This window comes from Augochlora pura, chromosome 10 (genome assembly GCF_028453695.1).
Source record: "Augochlora pura isolate Apur16 chromosome 10, APUR_v2.2.1, whole genome shotgun sequence".
In the NCBI taxonomy this organism is placed as follows: Eukaryota; Metazoa; Arthropoda; class Insecta; order Hymenoptera; family Halictidae; genus Augochlora; species Augochlora pura.
In genome coordinates, this window is record NC_135781.1 from 28,451,328 (window position 1) to 28,476,334 (window position 25,007).

Consider the following 25,007-nt stretch of genomic DNA (forward strand, 5'->3'; position numbering starts at 1 on the left):
TTTATATATATACATTTTATTTTGTCTCTTATGATAAGTAACTAATTTTCCATATATTTTGCTATAAACGGTCATTTCAGCGTAAACATGATTTCCACTTATATATTAAGATAGTTGTAGCAATCTTATGTAAGTACAACTATACGAACAATGTATATTATACAGTGTAAAAATTAAAAGCGTTTTTTAGTACAATCTTCCAATTTTTTGTACATGTATTTGAATCTACTTAGTACTTTAGCGGTTTATAAATAATCACAAATTTGATTTAAACACTTGTGTTATTTCTTTAGAGACAATATTTATTATAAAATTAGATTTACAAGACGGAACAGTCTGGATTTTCTTATAAATGCGTGAAAAAGCAATCTCCTTCAAATAACTTAATATGAATCTACATAATTAATGCTTTTTTGATGTTTTCAATAACTTTTCATATTTACTTTTACTAGAATACCATAGCATGAAAGGACTAGCCAATGAAGGTAATGTCATCACAGCAAATGCAGCCCAATCAATCTGGAAAAAAGTTTCAATTTTATAACTACATTCAGAATAATATTTATATTTAATAAAAATTATATAACTGCTTACCACATGAGAAGAAAATTGTTTATCATAATCTCTGAAGGATACTATAATTGCTTCACCAGGTTCACTGCTCAAAGCAAATTGTAATCTGGGTGCATCTTCCTTAGTTTTATACAAAATCTCTGCAGATGTAAAGTTGAAATATCCATATTTGCGTGGCCTTACAACAACAGTGTGACTGACATTCGTGTAAGGTGGAACGCGGTCTATTCTAGCATTCAATTCCCCACTGACATGAGTAAAATGATCAGGATGGAAAGAGTTGTCTGTAATTTCTACTTCCAATGCAGCAGAGTTTCCAACATTGTGCACTGTGTACTTTAAACAGATGATAAACATAAAGATATATATAAAAGTTATACTATATATAGACAAGAGTTTAAAAAACATATTTTGATAATAACCTTGATTACAATGTCCATATTCTCAACAAGGTATTTGTTAAGTAGCTGTTTTGATACTAACAATCTCGCAGCTTCTTCTTCTTCTTCAGCATGTATAGTCAGAATTAAAGCAGCAAACGCTGCAAATACGATGTGCCACTTCATGCTAAAATATTCAAATAAATTAATAAATTAAACGCTTTATTTCAAAGAAAATACGAATTATAGTGGGACCAGTGAAACTATGTACACTTTATTCGCAAAGAATCACTACTTTATCTTATTCAGAGAAGTATTCTCTTGATTTATCACTTAAACACATCAAACATAAATTCAAATATGCTTGACAAATATCTTGTCAAATTTCAAATGAAATTTTACTATCGAAACATTGGATTTAACTAGATTTTAATCAAATAATTTGTCAGTATTATCAGTTTTTACCTTGCTTTACGACGGTGCTCGTGTTACTTACAACAGCGAAACAACCACACCATAAGAAGAACTAGAAAATATATTTGAGAGAAGTGCCAACAGCACACATTTTGCTGCCACGTTTCGATGAAGGAACACACTGTTGTGTGGATGGTTGACTTCCGGTAATGAGTGTTTAAGAAAATGGCGGCCAAAACAAATCGATCTGTCACCGTGTGTTTACAGTAGTCTTGTCAATACCGAAGACTTATTAACATGAACTTATCATTAATGTATTTATATTATCATTAACACGATTAATACGAATATCTAAACAATGGCTGCGAAAGTCTATCAATCGGATCAAGAGTTAGAAACAAGGGTCAAGAAAGGTTATAGTATTCTTAGCTAAAATGATTTCATCTTCTATTGTTGCATTAATTGTTGAAATATTCTTTATTCCTTTTACAGCAACCGAACGAATTTCCGAGAATATGCACATAGTTGCAAATGAACCGTCTCTTGCATTCTATAGACTTCAAGAACACGTGAGAAAAGCACTACCTCCTATGGTGGAAAAACGAGTGGAAGTATTGGCTCTTCAACAACAACTTTTAGGTAGATGCTACGATGTGGAATATGCTGTTAGCGCTGTTAAAACAATGCATGGTGCTGGAAAAAGCTTTGAAAATACCTTGGAGTTCATCAAAAGTGCAATATTTTTCAAACAACAGTTAAAGTATGAAGAACAGCGAAGGCATAAAAAGGATAGTAATAGAGATTCTGTATATAAAAGGCTGTCTGCACATATTCCTACCTTAGATCATCTACCGGATGAAATATCCGATGTTGTAAGAGAAACTGCTAATAGAGTAGAATCTATGATGAATCATGCAAGACATTCCAGTGATACACAAAAATCAAACTGAGATGATAAGAACGAGTGGGTATTTTAAATTACTATCATATTTTAAATGTAAGAAAATTAATATAGGTAGTGTAAATAATAGACAACAATTGAATTTGTTAACTTTGTTTAAAGTTATACCTGTTCATACTGTATTTGATAGTTCGTCCTGATAATTTTCGTCAAAATAAATCCTTATTCTATTAACACGTTGACGCCGGCGTCGATATTCACGATTTCTCTGTGAGTCAGTGCCCGAAATTTACAAAAATTAAATAATTATGTTAAGTTTATAATATTGAATTTCTATGTTTTTACTATTGAATATCTGTTTATAATGTTCAGATAAAATACCATAAACCTATTTTGTAGCATTTATCTTGTGAAATGCAAGCAAAACAAGCAAATGTACACCGCCCATGGGTCTGACACGTATGACCCACTGGTGGGTCAAGCCAGTTTCAACGTGTTAAAGCAATTATCAGAATAGCCAGGGATCACTGTAAAATATTTTATTTGAATATTTCGATTAAGCAAAATAATTAAGTATAATAATAAACTAAACTACTCCATGAAACATATATGTATTTTAATTATGATGCAATATAAAGTAATATATTTTAGATTTCCACTGGAGAGTAAGGGAGAGAGAATGAAAAAAGAAGATATGTGATATAAGATAGCTATATGCAAAATAGAGGAATTGTAACAAAGTTCAGCAAAGTTAAAATAAAGATATGAAAGGTACATAACATTACTACACAACATAGACCCTTCATTGGTAAATTTCAAACACCCAACTACTTCCTTTTTTCTATCTAATAACCTCGATAACTGTTGCAATATTTACAACTGGTTTATGTACTGACGGTATGTAGTAAACATGCACATTATATCAATAAATATGCAATATATATATATTTTTTTATCTTATCTGAACGGAATTATTAATTATTCGTAATTAATATGCTTAATGATTTACATCCTAGGAAACTTAATTGTTATATGATACATGGTTAATTTATATTACAAGTTTATACCATCTCGCAGAATTGTTCGAATTAAGAACATAGTTCGCGCGGTAAACTCCAGATGTCGTTAAATTCACATTAGAGAGTATTAGAGAGTGCAGTATGCTTGAGCATCACTGATATGCTGTCGATGGAAACAGTGTGTAAAAATGTTACTTAAGACGTGAAATTGTGATAAGAAAAACATATACAAATTGGCTGACATGCAGATTTCTAAAGGATGATTCCTGACAGAAGTGTTTCTTAGTTTCTTTGGGATAAGTTTTATGGTACGTTTACAATCTCGGCATTTTCACTCTTCGTAGGTTATGCTTACGTGTGGTGTTTGCATAACTTCGCTCATTTCTGAAATCAATCTTCTTGTTTAACAATAATACTGATTAATCCTGTAATCATAACTGTACCCGGAACTCGATATTTGCATCGCGTCATTTAAATACGGGGAATGTTTGAGAGTTCGATTTTTATGAAACAGATTATGTTTTAGGTGCACATATATGTATTTATACATATATACACACACATATACACACTTATGTATACATGCATATAATTATATAGAACATTATGTAGCACTCTCATTTAAGTCGTTGCTTATCGCTAATATTAAAAAACAACGATAGCACTTGGATGAAATTTGTATTATTTGGAATATATAACTATTAAAAAGTATAATTTCAATGTTGAATATATGTATATAGAAAAATACTTAGGCCTTAGCTATTCGTTATAACTAATGTAATGTAAATGTACAAGTTTTACCGTGCGTCAATAGTAAGGGTCTCAGAAAGGCGTCTGCATAAAATATTTAACACGTTTTTAGAGTTAGTAGAGTCCATGTAAAAGATACGACCGGAATATTGAACAGTGTTAAACATTTTGATGTGTACATTTTTCGCAGCGCATGCAAGCGATAAATATTCGTCTCTTGTGGACTTCTGGGTCATAGATGTTAGGTGATAATGAATTTCGAATCGTTGTAGCATTTTGTGTATTTCGATTCAGGATTTCCACGCGCATTGAACGGACACGGTGAATGAATATGCCGGTCGCGTTTCTCGAGAGAAACCGCGCAAATACTTTGCGTTTATAAAGTCATGCGTGCCGTGTTCCGTATGGACTTCAAATTATTCTTACAAAAGAGACAACAATCCGAGCAACGATTTACAAGCTAATAACGAAGAATTCTGTTTACCTGACTAATGATCGCATTACACGTTTATTGCATGTTTTCATTGAAAAGAACGAGGCTATATATAGAAATGATTTACACTCTATAAAATCAGTAGATACGTGTTAAGATCGATAAAAAGATATTATTCATGATTCTTTACATAAACTTGTTTGCTTCAAAGTCTGCGATATTCTTATTAAGTTAAATACAAGTTTATTGCGATGTAAAAATCACATGATTTCGTCCAAATCACATGACGCATTTTCGGTATTAATATTCACCGGCGTATTGAAGAAAACACGTTGGAATAAGAGGTCTGTTCTATCGATCGATTGTTATTAAGATCACGTAACCTGTGGGCTGAAGACCGAAGTCGCGAATGATTACGGTTTCAAGAACTTCCCCGAATTGAATCTGCGAGCTTCCCTTGTATTTTAAATAGTTCCGGGAAGGTTGTTTTACGGTAGAAACCAGCTGTTAACACGATTCCGACGAAACCGGCCAGCTTCATGTATACCATCGAATTCTGTAATTGTTCTGCTTGAGTTTTGACGTGAGATCTTCCGCGGCGCAAATAAACGCGGCGTTCTTAATTTAGTTCGTAACCCTCGGGTGTCGAGGTGGGAGACTAAGTACAGTTTTTTGAACCAATAATAATTCGTCTATATTTATTTGTTATAAACAAAATATCGGCCAAAGTCTTGCAACATAGGACCGTTCGATCCGAAGAAAGCGCGAAATCTTCTGCGATTGAGGGTAGAAAAGCTTCTGTAAAAGCAATGCTTGCGAAATGGAAATTGTCCTTGGTCTAGAAATTCGGTAGAACGTCGACTTTCAAGAGAACGGATCTTTGGAAGCTTAGAAAAATAATTATACGTCGAGCGTGCTATTTGCTCGCGCTAGTATTTATTATCGTAACTGTGGCTGCAGCTTTTCACCTTGAAAAGGTGACTGCCTTCTTTCCGAGAACACCCTATGTAAATCCATTAGCGGTTCTGCTGCGTACGAATCGAGCTACGACGTAGCGCGAAGAGACGAACGTGGGTGATTTCCGGGACTTTTTTCAGGCTATTGTAACATTTCCGAAACACAAGTCTTTCGCTTCTCTCGGAACTAGGTCATGTTATTGTGCGACTTTCGAAATGGTCGGAAATCGAAAAGCATCTCGCGACGCACTGTTTAACTGCATTCCTGTTCTCCTAGCTCGCACAAGTTGCGAAAGCTGCTATTGCCGATGCATCTAACGGTTTGCCGTTAGTCGGTGTTCTCCTATTAGATCATGTACCATCGGCGATCGGCAACGCGTATTGTCAATGGAGAAGACTGGAAAATCGTAAAACGTGCTTTCGCCGTCGCAGTTTTCCCGTTAGAGTCGCACGACAGGAAGCCGAACTGCGCTTCATTTAAAGCAGCACTCACGGCAACGAAAACGCAGCCGCAAAGTGTTTGCGCGCCGCTTGATGCCTCTCGACTCTCGACAATGAATCGTTCTTGTGTTCGAGTATTTTCATACTAAACGTAGGCGAAAATTCAAAGCGACTACTTTGCTAAAGTGTTGAGTAAAATCATTAACATGCAACCGAATGACCCACAATACTCAATTACCTCTAATAAATTCTTAGGTTCAGTAGATTTTGTAAAGATTCAGGTTGCAATGTTAATTGCAAATATACGAATCGATTCACCAAAGAATGATCCATGGGCAAAGCTTCAAACCCGAAAATGGAAACGCAACCGCTCATTCGCGGATCGTACATCGAGATAAATGGATCCTCCGATTCCCATGGATCTATCGTAGATCACCGCTCCGCGGTGTAGCAGCAAAAGTTCACCAAAGCAAGTTCAACTGGTTCGTAATCTGTACGGACAGAAAAAATTAATGGAACTTTTTTGAATAATGAAAGCTCGTATTATAATTTTGTCTCGTTCCGAAAACACGTGATCCGCGCACAGTAGTCTCAAGATAGCAAGTGAAGTTGTTATTTTGTTAGTAACGATAACATTTGTATATTCGATTCGATCATCGATGCGGCAATTAATTTCGCGTTAGCGACACGATGATTCGTAAATTCGTGTTCTCGATTGACAGGGTTGCAGACAATTAAGGACCACGTGGTCGAGATCGGTGAAAGAGCCGGCAGAAATGCGGAGAAGCGAGGACTGCCGAGCAGGAGCGAAAAAAGACGATCGTTTTGAAGGGTCGATCGGCCCCACTCGCGTGCAAGTGCAGTTTTGTTGGTCGGCGGGCACCGTGCTGTCGGTACCTGTTCGTAATCATTTTTTTGTTGTTGTTGTCGAACATCTAATAGCCGGTGGTATCGAGTTACCATCGAATTGTGACAGAGAACTAAACTAGACTTACTCGTTTAAAAAAGAAAACGATTCCAACGTCGCGGAAGAGTATTTCCAGTTTTTTTTTTTTGCTTGGTGCGAGAGATGCAGTTTTTTTTCACTATCGCCATGTAAACGATCGAAGAGGGTTTCCTCAAGAAGTGCCTTTTTTTTCGTTCGTCGTGGCCACGTGCTCGCACTGTACGTCAACAGTTTCGCCGACTTCTGCTCCGTGCACCTGTGCAAGGTACGCTGATCGTATTTTTTTGCTGCTATACATATTTTTTAAATCGTAATTAATGCACTGTGTAGGCGATAACGTTATCGCTTCTTCGATATTATTACTTGTGCCAATCTATGCGCCAGTAGATTTTGCATTATACTATCTGTATAATGACAGTTAATTATAGTTTTTAAATTTATTTATTGCTGAAAGTTACGTCAACTGCGGGATTATTAGAGAATAGTTTGAACTTTTTTAGTTGATCCACGAACTGTCTCTTTGAATTTTTCCGCTCTCGAAGTTATCTTTGACTACTATTTTATCTCCCAGTTATACTATCAGTAGGATGCTGGTCTCTGTTACTTGAATTTCAATTGATCATGGTTTTCCCGCGTCCATCGCGTCGGGTGTTTCCAATGAACGTTGTTATTCAACTTCGTGCGAAACTTTTGTATGATACAAGAATATGCAAACTATGAAATTCCGTGCCGATAAAAACGGTGACATACTTATTTAATATTATGTATTCAGTATACTCATTGAACTTTGTCATGTCACTTGCATTAGTTATGACAAATTATTTGAATCGTTATCTATTCAAATGATAAAGGCCCCCAGAGATTCTATAAGGAAATAGAACCGCACCTAGAAAATCGGAAAACTAATCGAAACGTGAACCAAGGCACATCGTCGACAGCGGAGGAAGCGAATGGCCTGATTCCGAACAACTCGTTCAAGAGTACGTTAATTACGAAACTCAGCGATTGGTTAAACATGGACGAAAATATCATCTTGGGATCGATTAGGAGTGAAAAAAATGGGTGTCTCGGTGAAAACGAGGTTGAAAATATGTACCTATGCGCGATTATCATCGTGGCGCAGTATTCGTCGTTCGTTGCACGCTTGACCATACTTTCTAACTATTTGACGAAGATACATATTGCTCCTGTGGCTTTCACGATGTCCCTTATTTTCACTCTTTTTGCAAGGCAACTGTTGAACATTGCCGCACCGTCCCGCGGTTCCGGAGGGTGTTATTCTGGGTCCGCAATGGTTAGGAGAACCTGGGGAATTCTAGTCGAGCATTTGCACAACAAATATACATCGCGGCGATAATTTATTTTCAATCGTGACCAGCTTTCGAGATCGCGCATCGCAGAAACCACGCACGAACATCGACAGAGAGTGACGTTCGAGAATTCCCCGACCGAATTCAGTATCCCGCGATTCTGAAGTCTGACACCCTGAAAATTGGTTCACCATGGGTTTCGTGACTCGAAACGCTTCGCTGTACCTCTTGTTGACTGCAAGTTTATCGTCGTGTGATCTATTCGTAATCAGGATCTGCCAGGTTTCCGGAAACGTTCGACGCTCGACTTTATTTAAATGACAATGCACACCGCGAAAATAATGGAGGTGGATGCGCTTTCAGCGCCAGTCCCATTCAGTTCGAGAAGAGGTCAGTGGTCAGTCGATTGTACAAAAGTTCTTGCAGACTCTTGGAAAGTTACCGACCTTGGCAGACATTTCATTCTTACAACTATCCGCCGTTCAATTAGCTCGGTTTTCGCGGATTCGCATTGACGCTGTTAAGAACGCCAAGTAATATTCATCTGACCGCTTCTGGAATTTCCGTAGAATTTGCTGATTCCATTGAAATCTCTGTTTGTTAAGTTTCGCATCATCATCAACTGTATGCTTGAGTCTATTTTGAATCAAGTTCTCATCGTGCCTAATTTAACTCGTCAAGTTGTTTGTACCGTGTTGATTAGAAAAGAATCCTCGTAGAAGTGCGTTCAAAAATAAATTTGAACCTCAAGGATCATACGAATCCGCTAGGATTCAGCAGACAGCGCGTTGATGGCCACTCGACGGGGTTCCAAAACTCTTTCACTTATTTAGAAACATCGCTATATTTAGCGATAGAATTTTTAAAATAGTTGATCACCGGTTTCCCCATATTGTGGTGTGACCTCTCCGGTTGCAAAGTTTGGTAGAAATGGAATTTCGTTTTCATCGAAGGAAACCGAAGGTGGCGTGCCCACGTGTCCAGTCGTATTGCACAATCGAAAGTATTATGACTATATGGAGCATTATTGATACACAGCCGAAGCATCGTGCCGCAATAACCGGTCCCTCTCACGCTTTCCCCAAACCCAGGAGAGATCTCTTCATCTTCTCTTGCCTTGGCCCGCACTCCGGCACCCTCGCCTCCAGCCTCCCGAGTGTAAACGAGGCAATCCGACAAGTTTTCCCTGTCGATTTCACCATTTCGAATATATCCGACGATCATTGCTTCTTTCAAGTTCACCGATTTCGAGACCGCTTTCAGTTTCATCGCGTTTAAGATACAAATGAAAGGGTTCTGCATTCGACGGGGAACCTACCGAAAACTTGCTAATCTATCCAAAAAGAAATTCATTGATCATGATGAAACATCTAAATCGCACAAGTAAACAGATAGTTTGCAGAGTGAACTATTCAACGATCGGATGTTGCAGATTGTAAATAGTTAACAACAAGGAAAACGTGTACAAGAATCATGCTGAAACATTGGTTCGAAATCCACGGCCGGTTTTGTGCCGGGCATCCTCTGGAGGTGATCGTGTCCACCTTCACACTGACGGCATGCATCCTGAATATGGAGACCGGAAATGGACAACCTCGGGATGAGAATCTGCCAGTGACTTCGCACTGTCGGGCCGGTAGATGTAATTCAGACGTAAGCTAGATTATGTTACGTTGGATGTTAAAAGAGTCTCTCTGCAACGTGTTAAAACGTTCACAATAATTCAAGAATGGCAGATCTGACTGTATCGGCACCGTGGAGAGATTCGTTTGACGCACCTTGATGTATCATTCAATTGAATCCATCATAAAACTGTAATGTCTACTCGGTTGCCAGGACTTGAACGCAGCTGATATTATAGTAATGACGATAATACGATGTCTCGCGATACTCTTCACCTACCATCAGTTCCGAAATCTGCAGAAGCTAGGCTCCAAATACATTTTAGGTGAGTACACTTGAACCTTTGGATCCTAATTACCGACTACATCAAGATCGACGCATTCCACGAGCCTGTAATAATCCTGCGTAGCTCGTCATTATATCTATAGCCGGATTTTCTCGCGGCATGCGTGAAAGCTTTCAGTGTCAGTGAAAGTTCCATAGAAAGCGACAGCATTTCGTGTCGTGGTAACAGGCGACGACATTTCGACGGTCGCGTCTGCATGAAATCTAATTGCTAAAAATTCCGCGGACTTCTGGTACGCGGTGCCGCATAAGCAATCTTGTTACTCCTGGACAAGAATGCAGGAGGATCCGAATAACTTTCAATTGCTTTGTTCGAATAGGTATTGCAGGCCTGTTCACCGTGTTCTCCAGCGTTGTGTTCACGTCCAGTGTAGTCAATTTTGGACGCAGCGATATTTCAGACTTGAAGTAAGTTACGTATTCAGTAAGTTCCGCTTTCTCTTTCGTCCTCGTTGTGCATATACAGTGATTCCTCGTTTTCAGGGACGCGTTGTTCTTCTTCCTGCTCATCATTGATCTCTCCAAGGCCGCGATATTAGCCCAGCTGGCGTTGAGTTCCAGAAGCCAGGAGGAGGTGCGAGCAAACATCGCTCGCGGCATGTCCCTCCTAGGGCCGACCATAACTTTGGACACGTTAGTGGAAACTCTGCTGATCAGCATAGGATCTCTGTCTGGCGTTAGAAGACTAGAAATTCTATGTGGTTTCGCTTGTCTTGGAGTACTCGTTAATTATATCGTGTTTATGACCTTCTACCCTGCCTGTCTGTCGCTCATCCTTGAGGTAATTCCCGTTATTATTATATGAACCCTCGCTGACGCACTCGTTACGGCTTAGAACGGTACTTTCGATAAAGCAACTAATGTAATGTAACTGGAGAATTGATTATTGTGAGCGACCTCGTATCTTCAGTCGATCTAACATCTCTTAACACTTAAGTGGGACAACTTTACAATGTCGACCTTTCTCTATAAGATATAATTTCATGCGTTATGAAATTTTTTGATATTCTGAGATCAAAATGTCACCATACCAGCTAAGGGTTAAAATTAGCAGCCTGTAAGCCAAGAGTGTCGCGTTTTAGCGCAACAATCTCACATCATCATAATTTTTCAGCTCTCCCGCGGGACGAATAGCATGAAGCCTTTGAGTCCTGACAAGATCTTCATGATTCATCCATTGAACGAAGAGGATCAAAAGCCAAATCCGGTAGTGGAACGCGTCAAGTTGATCATGATCGCTGGTCTATTTGTGGTACATGCTAACAGGTACCATATATTGTCCAGCTATAATCTTCTCTTGTTCGCCGAACGTGCACGTGCTGGGTTGCCAACTGAGACGGATTTGCTATTTTATACATCAGATACCGACATTCGTACGCAGCCTCCTGGAAGGAGGAAGCGACAAAGTGTTATCTCTTATCTGCCCCTACTATGTCTATGCTTTTTCTTTTCTTTTTTTTCACGGATTTGTCGACTTCTTGTTTGACGATTTTCTTGTACCCAACATCCGCGGGTCAGGTTCAACTTTTTACATAGTAATACAACTGTATGTTTAATTCATGGACAATGAATTCCCAAGAATGGAGATAGCATCGCGGAGGGGTTTGGACTCCTTAACCCTATGGACGCTATGTTAGAAAGCAGTGTATTGCTCGGCAGTGGCTGTTTAAGAATGTCGGTAATTATTGATTCCTTCGCATTATATCTGAGGACTAACTCTGTCGAAATAGTTCCGTGATTGGAGAGAACTATATTCAGTATAAAATATAGAAGAATTATCTGCGAAATATCTACATATGATTAACGCATATAACGAGTTGTGCAATTTTTCTAATTTTAAGATCAGTGCATTCATAATAGACAGATACAACAATATAAATTACATGTACTGTGCACGCGTTATGTTGCCCTTTTTCCATTATTACCGACAAAAATTTAGTGCAACTTTTCTGGCAAGTATTTGTGGCCGTCGATTGCATGACATTAGAATTAATTTCCATTGAATCGACGTTAAAGATTAATGTCGCTTGACTATGCATGTAATTCATAGGTTTGGAGGAACACATAAATACTGGCAGTTAAAACAAAATGCTCCTGTGTGTTGCAGTCGCTGGCCTTTTAAGAACGATGAAAACGATCACTCGGTGGAAGGCAAGGTGTCACCTACGAATTCTCGTATCGTAGCGAACGCTTACAACAAGACGGAGAGCCAGACGGAAGTTCAGGCTTACTTGATGAACTGGCTGTCAGTCAGCGCGGACAACATTATCATATTGATATTGCTACTCGCGCTGGCGATCAAGTTCATCTTCTTCGAGGATAAGGGTGACATTGCGAAGCAACTGAAATTCAAGGAGGAGGACGACACCGAGGAAAAAGCTGAAACCGAGTACACAGAACTTGTCGGTACCACTGCTATGGATGTTTCGTTACGTCAACGATTCGGAGAGTCTCATCCTGCAATGCGATCCACTGTTTTCCCTTTGTCCGGAGTGGGCGGTGGATGGATCGAGGTAGAAAATGAATCGCAGTTGGAATTCATTGACAAAGAGGTGCAAACCGACAGCAGGCAGTCGAGCGTTGACTTGATCAGCAGTAAAACCCCGTCACCGGAGTCAACGGTTCCAAGACCCGTAGAAGAATGCCTCGAAATATACAAGTCTGAGGTAGTTATGGCTGTTCTTAATCGGTCAATCTCGACAGATGAAGTGTACTGTGATACGGAAAAATCATTGTTTCGTTTTTGAAAATATTAAACGTGCGAGATCAAATATCCCATTCTCTTTTGTGTTTGCAGCTTGGGGCAAGTGCGCTCACAGATGAGGAAGTGATCCAGCTAGTAAAACAGAAGCATATAGCTGCCTATCAACTGGAGAAAGCCGTCGGTGATCTGGAGCGTGGCGTGAAGATCAGACGATTGATAATTGCGGAGGCTGGAAAGTTCGTGGAAGACTTGGTGGATCTACCGTACACGGAGTACGACTATTCGAAAGTGTTAGGCTCGTGTTGTGAAAATGTTATAGGGTACGTGCCGATGCCACTCGGGATTGCTGGTCCGTTGTTAATCGACGGTAAGTTCTACCACGTCCCGATGGCGACCACAGAGGGCTGCTTGGTAGCATCCACCAATCGGGGTAGCCGAGCGCTTTTAAAATGTGGTGTAACGAGTCGTGTGGTGGCCGACGGAATGACCAGGGGGCCAGTCGTTAGGTTTCCAAATATCGTTAGAGCCAGTGAAGCCATGGCCTGGATGCAGGATGTAGAACATTTTCAAAAAATGAAGGATCATTTCGATTTAACTAGTAGATTTGCAAGATTATCCAAGATTCACATACGTATCGCTGGCAGACACTTATTTGTTCGATTCGTGGCGGTTACTGGCGACGCCATGGGGATGAACATGCTGTCCAAGGGTACCGAGAAGTCATTGCACGTCGTCAAAGAACATTTCCCTGATATGGAGATCTTATCATTAAGTGGCAACTTTTGTGCCGACAAGAAACCAGCTGCAGTCAATTGGATCCAAGGCCGAGGCAAGAGTGTGGTTTGCGAGGCAATTGTACCTGCTGACGTGGTTACTAACATCCTCAAAACTTCGGTTCATGCTTTGGTCGATGTGAACATAAGCAAGAATATGATCGGTTCTGCCATAGCTGGCAGTGTAGGCGGTTTCAATGCCCACGCTGCGAACATTGTTACCGCAATTTATATAGCCACCGGACAAGATCCAGCGCAGAATGTTGGTAGTAGCAATTGTATGACTTTGATGGAACCTTGGGGAGCCGACGGTACAGACCTATATGTGTCTTGCACAATGCCAAGCATAGAAATAGGCACTGTTGGTGGTGGAACAGGTCTCCCCGCACAAGGGGCATGTTTAGCCATGTTAGGAGTCAAAGGACCCAATACTAATCAACCTGGAGAGAACGCCAGCAGATTAGCTAGAATCGTATGCGCTACAGTACTCGCCGGTGAATTATCACTGATGGCTGCATTGACAGCCGGTCATTTAGTCAAAAGCCATCTCAGGCACAACAGGTAAGAGTAAGAAGAAATACACTTTCTCTCTGTTACTATGGTATACATTTCTGAGTAAAATAAAAATATATACCATAATACAGAAGAGGTGGTAGCATTAGAATAATTTAATAACAATTTAAAAAGAAAAAATCATTTTAATGATGCTAATCACATGTTTCAGATCAACTACTATGGTATCGAATGCATTGACCGTTCCTCAGACTAAAGTGGGAGATACATTGACTGTGCCAATAATGCAGCCTGTACAAAATGTTTGTAAGAAGTTCTTAGACAAGTCTTAGCCTTAATCGTACATAAACTGGTTCCGATTCGATCTTGCAGTAAAATCTACGTACGTGTCGTCGTACAACTGCTTCAACGAAATATTCCAAAGAAATAATATTTCGTTTATGTACGTGGAAGAATATATATATATATATATATATATATATATATATATGTATGTACCAAAAAGACAAAGAGAGAGACAGGGCTAAAGAGAAACGAGAATAACGTCAAGAATCTTAACGGAAACACAGTGATATAGAAACTAAACTATAAAAATACTTCGAATATATTGAACGAGTGACCTACGTTGCAGATAAAGAATAGAAGTCTCAAATGCAATGAAATGCGTACTTATTTTTTGCAAAAGAACTACGCGATTGACATAATGGTTGTATCAAATTAGCGATTTGTGCGAGGATTATTTTTACGTACAGGATCATATGTTTACATAGTGCAATATTAATTTGTAGATATAGTAATTTAATCGGACAAACCGTCATAATGTAACAATAAGAGATAATGTAATCGAGGACAGTACAGTAGTATATTGAGTACAATCAAACTGATGAATGTTCTCTAGAAATAGAGGAATATACAAAAAATTATGGTATTGCAGACAAGAAGTTCAAATTATGTTGCCTGTTTGCGAATATTTCAGTAATCTAAAAGCTAGACAAGATCATTATAAATGTAAACGTATTATAATGTATAAAATTTTATTTCAATACAAACGCATTCGATTCCAATGGAAAAAAATAATTTAAAAAAGGAAGATAAGAAAAATACATAATAAATTAATGATTAAAAAAAATAAAAAATATTGAGTTTCTTTTAATCTGCGTGCAAATAAATACGCACTACAATACATACAATATGACACAGCCTAATAAAATATTTACACTAAAACCTACAACGGAATTGAAATTCACATTTTTTCGTAAGTTTCTTCATAGCCACAAGTAATACAGGTGTGTGTGTATGTATCATCCTCCTCATTATATGTATCTCCTCCAAATTCATGAACATGAGAAGCTTTCGATGTTTTATCGTACATTGAGCTTCTAACTTGCATCCGCAATTGTTTGATCTACCGAAAGAAACGATTCTTTGTTAGCTAAGAAGTATTTGAATACTTGATAATTTTAACATAAGAGTAATATTAAAGTTTCATATATGTTTTGTACTTTTTTATTAAATTTTTTAATTTTTGTTCCTTCTCGCTTAGTATCACGTAATTCCTTCTCCTCTAACAATTTTTCTTCAGAACCCCAAACTTCTAATGCTCTCTGTTCTACTTGCAATTGTAAATACAATTTCATTTCACCCCAATGCGAATTGTGGGGATTCTTCTTTGTGATATATTTTAATATAGGTTCTCTCTTATCAAAATCACAATCCTTTAATAAATATTCTTGCTTAGCCTCAGTTTTCGTGATTAAAGAATGTTTTCCCTTAGGTTCTCTGTAAAATCACATAATTCAATTTACTTGAATTTAATTTGGTAAATAAAGCTATTACCAACAATGATACCACCTGCATTTATCGCATACAGGTAGATCAAAGGTCTGTAATAAGTAGGAATCTTGAAACTCATTTTGGCATTCTTCGCAATGAGGAAAATTAAGAATAATAGGACCAGGTATTTCTGTTATTTTCAACTGTAACAAAAACATATTAATCTGCTAATGACCCTAACACTATTACACAATTATTAATTATGTAATTTACCATCTCATTTTCTAAATCATCATTTTCTTCTATGAGAAAACCACCCTCACTGAGTATAATACGTTGATCTTGTACTTTAGTCTTTTTACCATTTGTTGAATCTCCATTCTCCCTTCAAAGGACATTTATCAGAATACTTAAAGTTTTATGAAGAACTTTCATAAATAAAAGTTTATATAAAATATATTACCTACCTCTTGGAGTAAGGATGGGAAACAATTTTAGACTTTTTTAAAAGCAATGCTTTCTGACGATTTCGTTCTGCACGTTCTTTCCAGAGAAGATTATTTTCTACCGACTGTTTGTCTTTGCAAGGTTCTTCTAGTTCCACTGGTGCAGACATATTTTTACAATACTAATTTTGATGTAAAACTACGCAATAGTAATTAAATAATTGGATTTATACTAAATTCGCGAAGCTCTCTTTGAAGTACAATATTTACATTACAGTTCACTACAGTAGCGCCGCTTATAAGAAAATGAAGAAGCTGTTTTAAATCTAGGTACAGTGCCAATTCACGTAGTGATAAAATATTAAACTATTCCTGAAAATTATCTACATACGATAATTTTGATTGTTTAGAATTATGACACAGGTGGCGTCACTTTACTAATTCTATCAGGTTATAATTTTGGCGCTATTTTTAAATGGATTATTTACAGAAATATGATTTCTTTGTATTATATCGATCATCTTCGAAGGAAAAATGGGACCTTAGTCAGAAATTCGTTACAGCTTAGTAAATGCATTTCCTTCACGTATACATGAAAATATAAGCTCATTCTTTCTGGCGGATGATTGAACAATGATAGAATGTGAAGTTTGTAGATAGTGTTTTTTGAAATAAACCAATCAGATGCATGCAGGAATGTTTCGCACAATGAAATTCAAGAACGAGACGAAGTCTATAATTGGTACTCCTGTTCCAAACTGCACATGCTCTAGAAATTTGAACAAGTTTAAATTTGTGAGATTTAACGATTTAACGAACCGTCTCGTTATCACGTATGGGTTTTATCTTTTTCTTTGCTAATCATATTTCGTTATTCTATCGACATGACCGACATCGATGACAACTTAATTCACTATGAAAAAGGTAGGATAAATTATCCGTATAAACATTGACATTTAATCTGTACGATATGCATTCAAACATAAATGTCAAAATTTATTCGCTAGTAGCCCTTGTAGAAACCTACTGTTTTTATTATGAATCGACTAATCTTACCTTAATTAGAGAATGATATCCTCTAGGTACGGATACCCGTAAGTCAGCAAAAGAGATGGATGAACAACGTCAAAAGACACTCGCCTATGAATACCTTTGCCACTTAGAAGAAGCTAAGAAGTAAAAAGTTTAACAATCATCACTAGCAGATTGTTACTATCTGTTTTTGAAAAGTATTATGCTACTCTTTCAGATGGCTGGAAGCTTGTTTGAGGGAAACACTTCCACCCACCACCGAACTAGAAGAGAATTTAAGAAATGGTGTATACTTGGCGAAACTTGCTCACTTCATGGCTCCTGAGAGTCTACCGTTCAATAAAATCTATGACCCTGAGCAGAAACGTTATGGAGTAGCTGGTTTACAATTTCGGCATACCGATAATATTAATTATTTTCTAAAATCTTTGAAATCCATGCAATTGCCATTGGTATGTGTATGTTTTTATAACAATTAAAATGATATACTAAGCATGATGAGCAGTAAGATCATTATTTTAACAGACTTTTCAACCTGAGACGACTGATATATATGATAAGAAAAATATGCCAAGGGTAATATATTGTATTCATGCACTGAGCACACATTTATTTAAGTTGGGAAAGGCTCCACAAATACAAGACCTATATGGGAAAGTGAATTTTACAGGTATAGGATAAAAAAATCCTTAAAATTGATTATATTAACATAAAACTATTTTACATCTTTTAGAGGAAGAGATAAATGCAGTCAGTAAAGAGCTAAAAAAATATGGAATACAAATGCCATCTTTTCAAAAAATTGGGGGCCTTTTTGCAAGTAACATGAAAATTGATACTGCTACTCTTCATGCTGCAGTTATAGCAATCAACCAAGCGATAACAGAAAAAGTATTTGAATTATTTGTAGTTTTAAATTAATTTAAATTGTATTTTAAATATATACTAATTGTTTCTCATTTCTTAAGGATTATGATAAAATACTGAATACACTCCAGAATAAGGTAGTACAGTTGAACAATGTTATACCTAACTACATAAAAAAATATGCTGAAACTTTACTACAAGCTAAAGAATCAAAGACAGAGATTGCTCTTAACAGAGTAAGTAAAACATATTAAAATATATTAATCATTATTTATTAAAAATATATTTTTGATAGTCCCTCAACGATAGTTATGTACCAGATGTATATGATGAACTTCTAACCCAAGCAGAAATTCAAGGACATATTAATTTCATCAATGGTAAGGTATTATATGTTAGATGTTAATTAATAAAAATATCATTCGGCTTTCATCCAAGAATTTCTATTTTAGCACAATGCGCAATGAAGAATATAACCTGCACTATTCGCAATCGAAAGAACGAATTTTTCAATGCCTTAGAAACACCTATCTTAAGTTTAAAAGTATGTTTCATGCTATTATATTTCTAATAACCCGTTTTTTTGCAAGACTACTAACAACTATCATTCTTTTAAATAGAATGTATTGTATGAGAATACAGAATTCTATAAAGAACAGTTAATGCAATTATTGGAAAGCTCTGAATGGAATAATATGTATTCAGAAAATCAGCATCATTGGAAAGAGTTACTTCAGAAAGAAATTGACGAAGCAAACGAACTCGCACTGAAGACTTGTAAACGTCAGTACAACATAATAAATTTGCCAATTTCTATGTATTACATTCTGTATCTTTTGCACAGGCAATGATGCAGTCAAGCATTTGAATTCTATACTACAAATTGGAGAGCTGACTGATTTTAATGATGCTCTGAAAAATATTGATCTTGGATTATCAGATAGAATCAATGAGTTTGCAATGCCACTATATTATGAAGAAATGAAGGTGGACCGTGCAGAATCTCAGGTGAAGATACATAATACAATTTCTGGTATCTACAATGAGCTACTACTAATGCAAACAATTTTGTTGTTAGAATGACCTTTCATACAGCGATATAGTAGTTAGTCTACGCGTATTGTCGTTGATCGCGGAGATTACTGAGGCTGTAGATACTGGTAATCCAGACTTGGTTTATCAAGCATTGTCAAATCCAGAGTGCCATGTCTCTGTGAGTATAATTACATCTTAAACGACTTACTATAACTAAATATTTTTATTCCCATCACATTGTAGGGATTGGATCATGAGAATAAAGATAAATATTATAGAGCACTGGCAGCGGTTCGATGTCAAAAACAAATAATTTCTGAAGAGTGTCCTTTGCTGACATACATTGATGTTCAAGAATGTATTGACGTCGTTAATCAACAATGTCAAAATGACGATGATGGTACATTACATCTACTTTTCATGCAGCTTTTGAATATCTAATCACTCATTCACAATAATTCTGCATTGCAGTTATACAAGTTTTACGACAATTAAATTCAGCTGTTGTGAAAAATGATCGAAACGGAATATTAACTGCTTTGAGAGACACTGCTCTGAAATTACAAAAGCCCACCTCACCTGACGATGCGTCTCTGTATTTGAAATTATTTAAAGAATGTCTTGCAGAAAAGCATTTTGATGGTTCCGAATTATGGTTGGAAGACGTCGAGGCAATAACAAAAATCGTTGCCTCAGAGGCTGAAACCGTCCAGAATGGTGTACTTCATATACAAATTTAATAATTTATACAGTATATTTAACGCATTATTAACGTAATTCGATTTCTTGCAGCGTGTACTTTTTTATCTCAAGTAAATCTAGGTTTGCAGAAAAACGATATGATGTTTACTATCGATTGTCTTCAAACGTTTGGTTTTAAAATCCCGGATAAATACAAGACAGAATGCTTTCGAACTCTGTGTGACTTGAGAAGAGTCAAGGTATATTGCTGAAACAAACATGAAGTATTAAATGCAATATAATATTATAATTACTATATTTTAGGGTGAAAATAATAATTGTCCGTTAGTACGTTTCATTACTCATAAAGGCAATGAATCATATTTGGACCTTCAGAAATATAATTACACATGGGACTGTCCTAAAAATATGTCAGAAACATATTACATCAATATGGAAGATATAAAGGTATGTAATGAATATTAATTTTTCATGAAAATTTAAAATAACAAATATATGTAATTGCTTTTAGAGAATAGTAAAAAGTACTACAACGAAGGAACACGAAATGTGCAAGATAAATAAACAAATAATACGACTGCAAGCACACATTCGCGGTTACTTGTTACGCAAACGAATTTCTGATAGATTTTCTTATTTTTACGCGAATGTGCATAAAATCGTCGAAATACAATCGTGGTGGAGAGGTTTAATTCAGCGGAAAAAATATATTCAAATGCTAAAGGACAAACGTAAACTTGAAACAGAAAATTGTCACCATAAATACTTGAAAGTTAAAACTCGTTTTGAAGATACGTTGGAGCACTATAGGAAGCATGTAAAGTATATCTGTTAATTCAAACCTGTACACAGTGAATATATTTTTGGTTTATTTGATATGTAAACTTGTTATTATATTGCAGGAAGAAACGATTATGAGAATACAAGCCATGTGGCGTGGTCGCGCAGAAAGACGAGCTTTTCGTTCACTTCTACACATGGATAAACCACCTTTCCCTGTTGTTCGGCACTTCTCAGGGATTCTGAATTTTAACGCAGAAGATTACGATAGAGATTTACAACTACAAGTATGATACAGTCTAGCATACACATTTATGTAATGATTTGATTATTTTACTGTAATACAAAAATTATTTTTGCAGCACCTAAAGCACGAAGTAGTTAAAAGCATTAGACATAATCAAGTTTTATCACAACAGTTAGATAGTATGGACATCAAGATAGGATTACTTATTCAAAATAGAATCACGTTACAAGTAATGTTGTTAAAAGATATTAAAATTGACAAATACCTATAACAGCATATAATATATTTTAATAAATTTCCAGGATGTTGTGGCACATGGGAAAAGCTTAGAAACTCTTGCAAAACAGAAACATTCGAACCGAGAGCAAAAGAGCATACTTGTTGATAGTGCTATATCGCATAAGGGTTTAAAATCATTGACGAAAGAAGGTCGGAAAATGTTGGAAGGATACCAACATTTGTTTTATGCTTTACAAACTAATCCTATGTATTTATCGAAATTGCTATTTCTCTTGCCCCAAAGTAAAACGAACAAATTTCTCCAGAATGTAATTCTGACATTATTTAACTTCGGTTCGAATATTAGAGAAGAATATTTATTATTGAAATTATTTGGAAGTGCTTTGCAAGAGGAAATTAGGTAAAATTTAAAATTCACAAAAAGTACAATAGAACTTAAAGACATAAAAATAATGAAATTGCATATAACAGGTCCAAATTTCAAAAACCGTCCGAAGTTGTGACTGGAAATCCACTTGTTCTAAAAATGGTAGTAAACTACGCGCGACAATTAAATGGCCAGAGAGCTTTGAGGCAAATTGTAGGTCCGATTATTGAAAAAATTTTAGCTGACCGAACGTTGAACATAGAGACAAATCCTGTGGATATATACAAATGCTGGAGGAATCAGTTAGAGATGGAAACCGGAGAAACACTGTAGGTTGAGTAAATCGCACACATAAAATTCTATTCTGATTTCCTTTTCTTTTGTTTATAGGGATCTTCCATATACTGTAACGCAACAACAAGCCTTAAATTACGAACAAGTGCGGATAAGGCTGAACAAAGGAATACAATTGTTGCAAAGTACTGTTTTAGAGTTCTTAACGAAAATTACTGAATCCAGAGATCTGATACCATACGGAATGTTGTACATGGCGAAGATCTTAAATGATTCCTTAACCGAGAAATTTCCAAATGCTCCGGAGAAAGATATATTGAAAGTAGTCGGGAATCTGATTTACTATCACTTCATTAATGCGGCAATTGTAGCGCCAGATGCTTTCGATATAATTACATTACCGATCGACCGGTCATTGTCAAACGATCAACGAAGAAATTTAGCAAGTATTGCAAAAATATTACAATTTGCAGCATCCAAAAAAGGGGTAACATTCTTATTTAAAAATTAGAAATCTATGGAAGTGAAGGAAAAAAAATGTCTAGCATGGAACTTTGTTTTAGTTTGGGGAAGAAGCCACGCATTTAGTTTGTTTAAATTCTTTTATAATTGAGTGCCACGAAAAATTCAAAAATTTCTTCCGTTATTGTTGTCACATAGAAGATTTGAAGGACCATTTTTGCATTCATGAATTCACTGAAGCTACTTTAATCCACAAACCCGAAATTTATATTTCGTTACAAGTATGTAACTTTTTATATTTTGAAGGATACAAAAGTAGAATTTAGAAAAGCTATTATTATTTTGTCTAATTATAGGAAATTTGTGATACTCACTGCCTCATGCTAGAATATCAGGATCAAATAGCGTTGGATCCAATGGATCCCTTGCACGATTTACTGGACGATCTAGGTCCTGCACCCAGTCTACATTCTTTACTTGGTATCTGTAAGTATTGTATAATAATTCCGTATAACTTACGTATAATGTAAAAATAATTTGTAATTATTAGCCGAAAACACCAGCGAAGCAAATTTGGCTCGTTTTGGGAAAACAGAAGTATGTCTGGTACTTACCAACAAATTCCAAGTGCCGGAAGACGAAGACGCTAACTTAAACAGGCTTTTCATAAAAACCAAAGAACTGTTAGTTTCTGTTCTCCAATTCTTGAAAGGGCAAACCTTAGTAGAAGCATTAGAAACTTCCTGTTCGCCTGTGCAGGAAAAATTGTACGACGTGAAATGTTCCAGTATGTCTCCTACACTGAACATTATTCATAAGAGGTGAAATTAATATGTAATTAAAGTGAAAAATGCTCAAGCTATAAAATAAGAATATCATTGAAATAGAAATTTTGTTTAGTTCATCGTTAAATGACTGTAAGCTCCAGCTACGCGCGTATCTTAATAAATTGGAACTTGGAGGATGGGTCAGTCAAGCAGACGGGTATCAGAACATCATTACAGCGGTAGCCAATGATCTTTGCAACAAAGGAAAGTATCGGATTATTCGGAATAAGGAATTACAGATGTTACGAGTAACTAAACAAAGGCTAGAAGAAAAGTGCAAATATTACCAAGAACAGGTCGAATATTATAATGAATACATACAACGGTGTTTGGAGAACTTGCATACGGGAAAAGGGTATGTATGTCCTCGACCGATTTTGAAGAATCTGTACGCATTTTTATCTATTCGATCATGATTTTTAAAAGAACTAATTTTATAGGTCTTTGCGAGCATTTAAAGCGATTCAAAAGAACAATCATGGAAAACTAAGATCCAAGATGACATTGAAATACTCTGCTGCGAAGTTACAGGAAAAAGGCGTGCTTTTAGAAGTCGATGGTCTTCCGCAAGCGCAGTTCAAAAATGTAATCTTCGAAATCAGTCCGACGGAGCACAGTGGCCTTTTTAACGTTCGTTGTAAATTCATGGGTGTAGAAATGGAGAAGATCGACATCGACATACAAAAGTTGCTCGAACTACAATTCGAGGGATCACCGATCATGGACATGTTTGGTAAAGCAAAGGTTAACGTGAACTTGCTGTTATATTTATTGAATCGGAAGTTTTACGGTAAAACTTGAATAGAAAAAAATCAAATTGTATTATTTATGGTTACGTAAATTCAGTATCCTGCTTGTGCAATGTTGCATTGTGATCATGATTCTGTTGAACAAAAGTGGTCGCCAAAAATTGAGAACCGAAACTGTTCTTACATTATTAGTATGATAATTGTTTAACAGACGGTTATCTTATGTAAATAATTGTACGTATAGCAATTTAATGTTCTAATACAAGTGTAGCTTGGTATGTATGTAATATTGTAATGGGTTGCTATAGTGTAACAGCGTAAGAAGAAATACAATTTTATAAATTGCCAACGTTACGTAATTACGTAGAGTATAGAATCTGGACTATGATGACTGAATTTTTAGGTTTCACGGTTGTTGTAACATACACTTATCAATTATGTACGGTGAAATCTATGAAACAAAAACGATTTTTAAATACGATCAAACATTTCAAAAGAGAAATATATTTTTCTAATATTTATAAAAATAAGTAAATTAATGGTAGTAAATGTCGCCTACTGACGAGACAATGCTCCTCCCGGTTTATAACTAAATCTAATTCCAGCCGTGTACTATACTTCATTTTTTTCGGTCATTTCTCTTTTATTACATGGCGATTATTTATATGTAATATAATATCTTATTAGAATCTAAACATCTTGTATGTTGCACCGTCGAAAATAAGATAAGGCATATTCTGAGAAATTTCTAATCGAGAACAATAGGATGTCCATTATTATTTATAGGTCTGTAATGCTATACATATAGCTTATATTATTATTTAAACAGTGGACAACCTAGAGTTCCTGTGCATTTTATAAGATCTAAAATTGAATACTTTGAACATAAATCCGTTCTATCGTTTGCATATTTTTAATACAATAAATCTTTTTATTTCTGTAAAATATACTACATAAAGGCCTGTTTAGTGGATACTGGCGAATAAGCCTGCACATTCGAAACAAAATCACATTTCATTAAAAAATAAATTTAAAACAAAATTTTTAAATGATAACTAAAACGGAACAAAATGTTTGCGTTGACATCAATAGATTGCAATAAAAA

The 25,007-nt window shown here is 36.2% G+C and overlaps 5 protein-coding genes across 9 annotated transcripts; 3 read left to right on the top strand and 2 right to left on the bottom strand.

Moving 5' to 3' along the window:
- Window positions 1-32: 32 nt before the first annotated feature.
- Ssrbeta (signal sequence receptor beta) lies at window positions 33-7,004 on the bottom strand. Of its 2 annotated transcripts, XM_078192500.1 has the most exons (5): window positions 6,863-7,004; window positions 6,106-6,358; window positions 996-1,140; window positions 595-909; window positions 33-519 (listed from the first exon to the last, which is right to left on the bottom strand). In XM_078192500.1, exons 3-5 carry the CDS (start codon window positions 1,137-1,139, stop codon window positions 403-405), a joined length of 576 nt encoding a protein of 191 aa, XP_078048626.1. In that variant the 5' UTR covers window position 1,140; window positions 6,106-6,358; window positions 6,863-7,004; the 3' UTR covers window positions 33-402. The 2 variants fall into 2 exon arrangements, with proteins under 2 accessions (XP_078048626.1, XP_078048625.1); XM_078192499.1 differs by lacking the exons at window positions 6,106-6,358; window positions 6,863-7,004 and adding an exon at window positions 1,419-1,552 and having other exon boundaries at window positions 38-519.
- On the top strand, window positions 1,568-3,047 carry LOC144476005 (BLOC-1-related complex subunit 8 homolog). 2 transcript variants are annotated; one of them, XM_078192502.1, is made up of 3 exons: window positions 1,568-1,780; window positions 1,860-2,331; window positions 2,668-2,902. In XM_078192502.1, exons 1-2 carry the CDS (start codon window positions 1,726-1,728, stop codon window positions 2,315-2,317), a joined length of 513 nt encoding a protein of 170 aa, XP_078048628.1. In that variant the 5' UTR covers window positions 1,568-1,725; the 3' UTR covers window positions 2,318-2,331; window positions 2,668-2,902. The 2 variants fall into 2 exon arrangements, with proteins under 2 accessions (XP_078048628.1, XP_078048627.1); XM_078192501.1 differs by lacking the exon at window positions 2,668-2,902 and adding an exon at window positions 2,920-3,047 and having other exon boundaries at window positions 1,570-1,780.
- On the top strand, window positions 3,440-14,575 carry Hmgcr (HMG coenzyme A reductase). Of its 3 annotated transcripts, none has more exons than XM_078192496.1 (9): window positions 3,440-3,595; window positions 9,556-9,776; window positions 9,960-10,071; window positions 10,412-10,499; window positions 10,575-10,872; window positions 11,206-11,357; window positions 12,199-12,757; window positions 12,889-14,129; window positions 14,293-14,575. In XM_078192496.1, exons 2-9 carry the CDS (start codon window positions 9,597-9,599, stop codon window positions 14,411-14,413), a joined length of 2,751 nt encoding a protein of 916 aa, XP_078048622.1. In that variant the 5' UTR covers window positions 3,440-3,595; window positions 9,556-9,596; the 3' UTR covers window positions 14,414-14,575. The 3 variants fall into 3 exon arrangements, with proteins under 3 accessions (XP_078048622.1, XP_078048623.1, XP_078048620.1); XM_078192497.1 differs by lacking the exon at window positions 3,440-3,595 and adding an exon at window positions 6,940-7,078; XM_078192494.1 differs by lacking the exon at window positions 3,440-3,595 and adding an exon at window positions 7,691-7,793.
- Window positions 14,576-14,835: 260 nt separating this feature from the next.
- Xpac (DNA repair protein complementing XP-A cells homolog Xpac) lies at window positions 14,836-16,589 on the bottom strand. The gene is made up of 5 exons (XM_078192498.1): window positions 16,322-16,589; window positions 16,128-16,239; window positions 15,933-16,057; window positions 15,584-15,860; window positions 14,836-15,486 (listed from the first exon to the last, which is right to left on the bottom strand). Exons 1-5 carry the CDS (start codon window positions 16,468-16,470, stop codon window positions 15,325-15,327), a joined length of 825 nt encoding a protein of 274 aa, XP_078048624.1. The 5' UTR covers window positions 16,471-16,589; the 3' UTR covers window positions 14,836-15,324.
- Window positions 16,590-17,106: 517 nt separating this feature from the next.
- LOC144476006 (ras GTPase-activating-like protein IQGAP1) lies at window positions 17,107-24,957 on the top strand. The gene is made up of 26 exons (XM_078192503.1): window positions 17,107-17,224; window positions 17,383-17,476; window positions 17,550-17,784; window positions 17,858-18,002; window positions 18,066-18,223; window positions 18,301-18,435; window positions 18,495-18,579; window positions 18,652-18,743; window positions 18,820-18,982; window positions 19,044-19,207; window positions 19,278-19,412; window positions 19,478-19,634; window positions 19,706-19,951; window positions 20,027-20,175; window positions 20,240-20,383; window positions 20,448-20,753; window positions 20,839-21,003; window positions 21,079-21,192; window positions 21,266-21,603; window positions 21,675-21,899; window positions 21,961-22,351; window positions 22,428-22,607; window positions 22,683-22,812; window positions 22,877-23,147; window positions 23,227-23,508; window positions 23,594-24,957. Exons 1-26 carry the CDS (start codon window positions 17,185-17,187, stop codon window positions 23,952-23,954), a joined length of 4,905 nt encoding a protein of 1,634 aa, XP_078048629.1. The 5' UTR covers window positions 17,107-17,184; the 3' UTR covers window positions 23,955-24,957.
- Window positions 24,958-25,007: the final 50 nt, after the last annotated feature.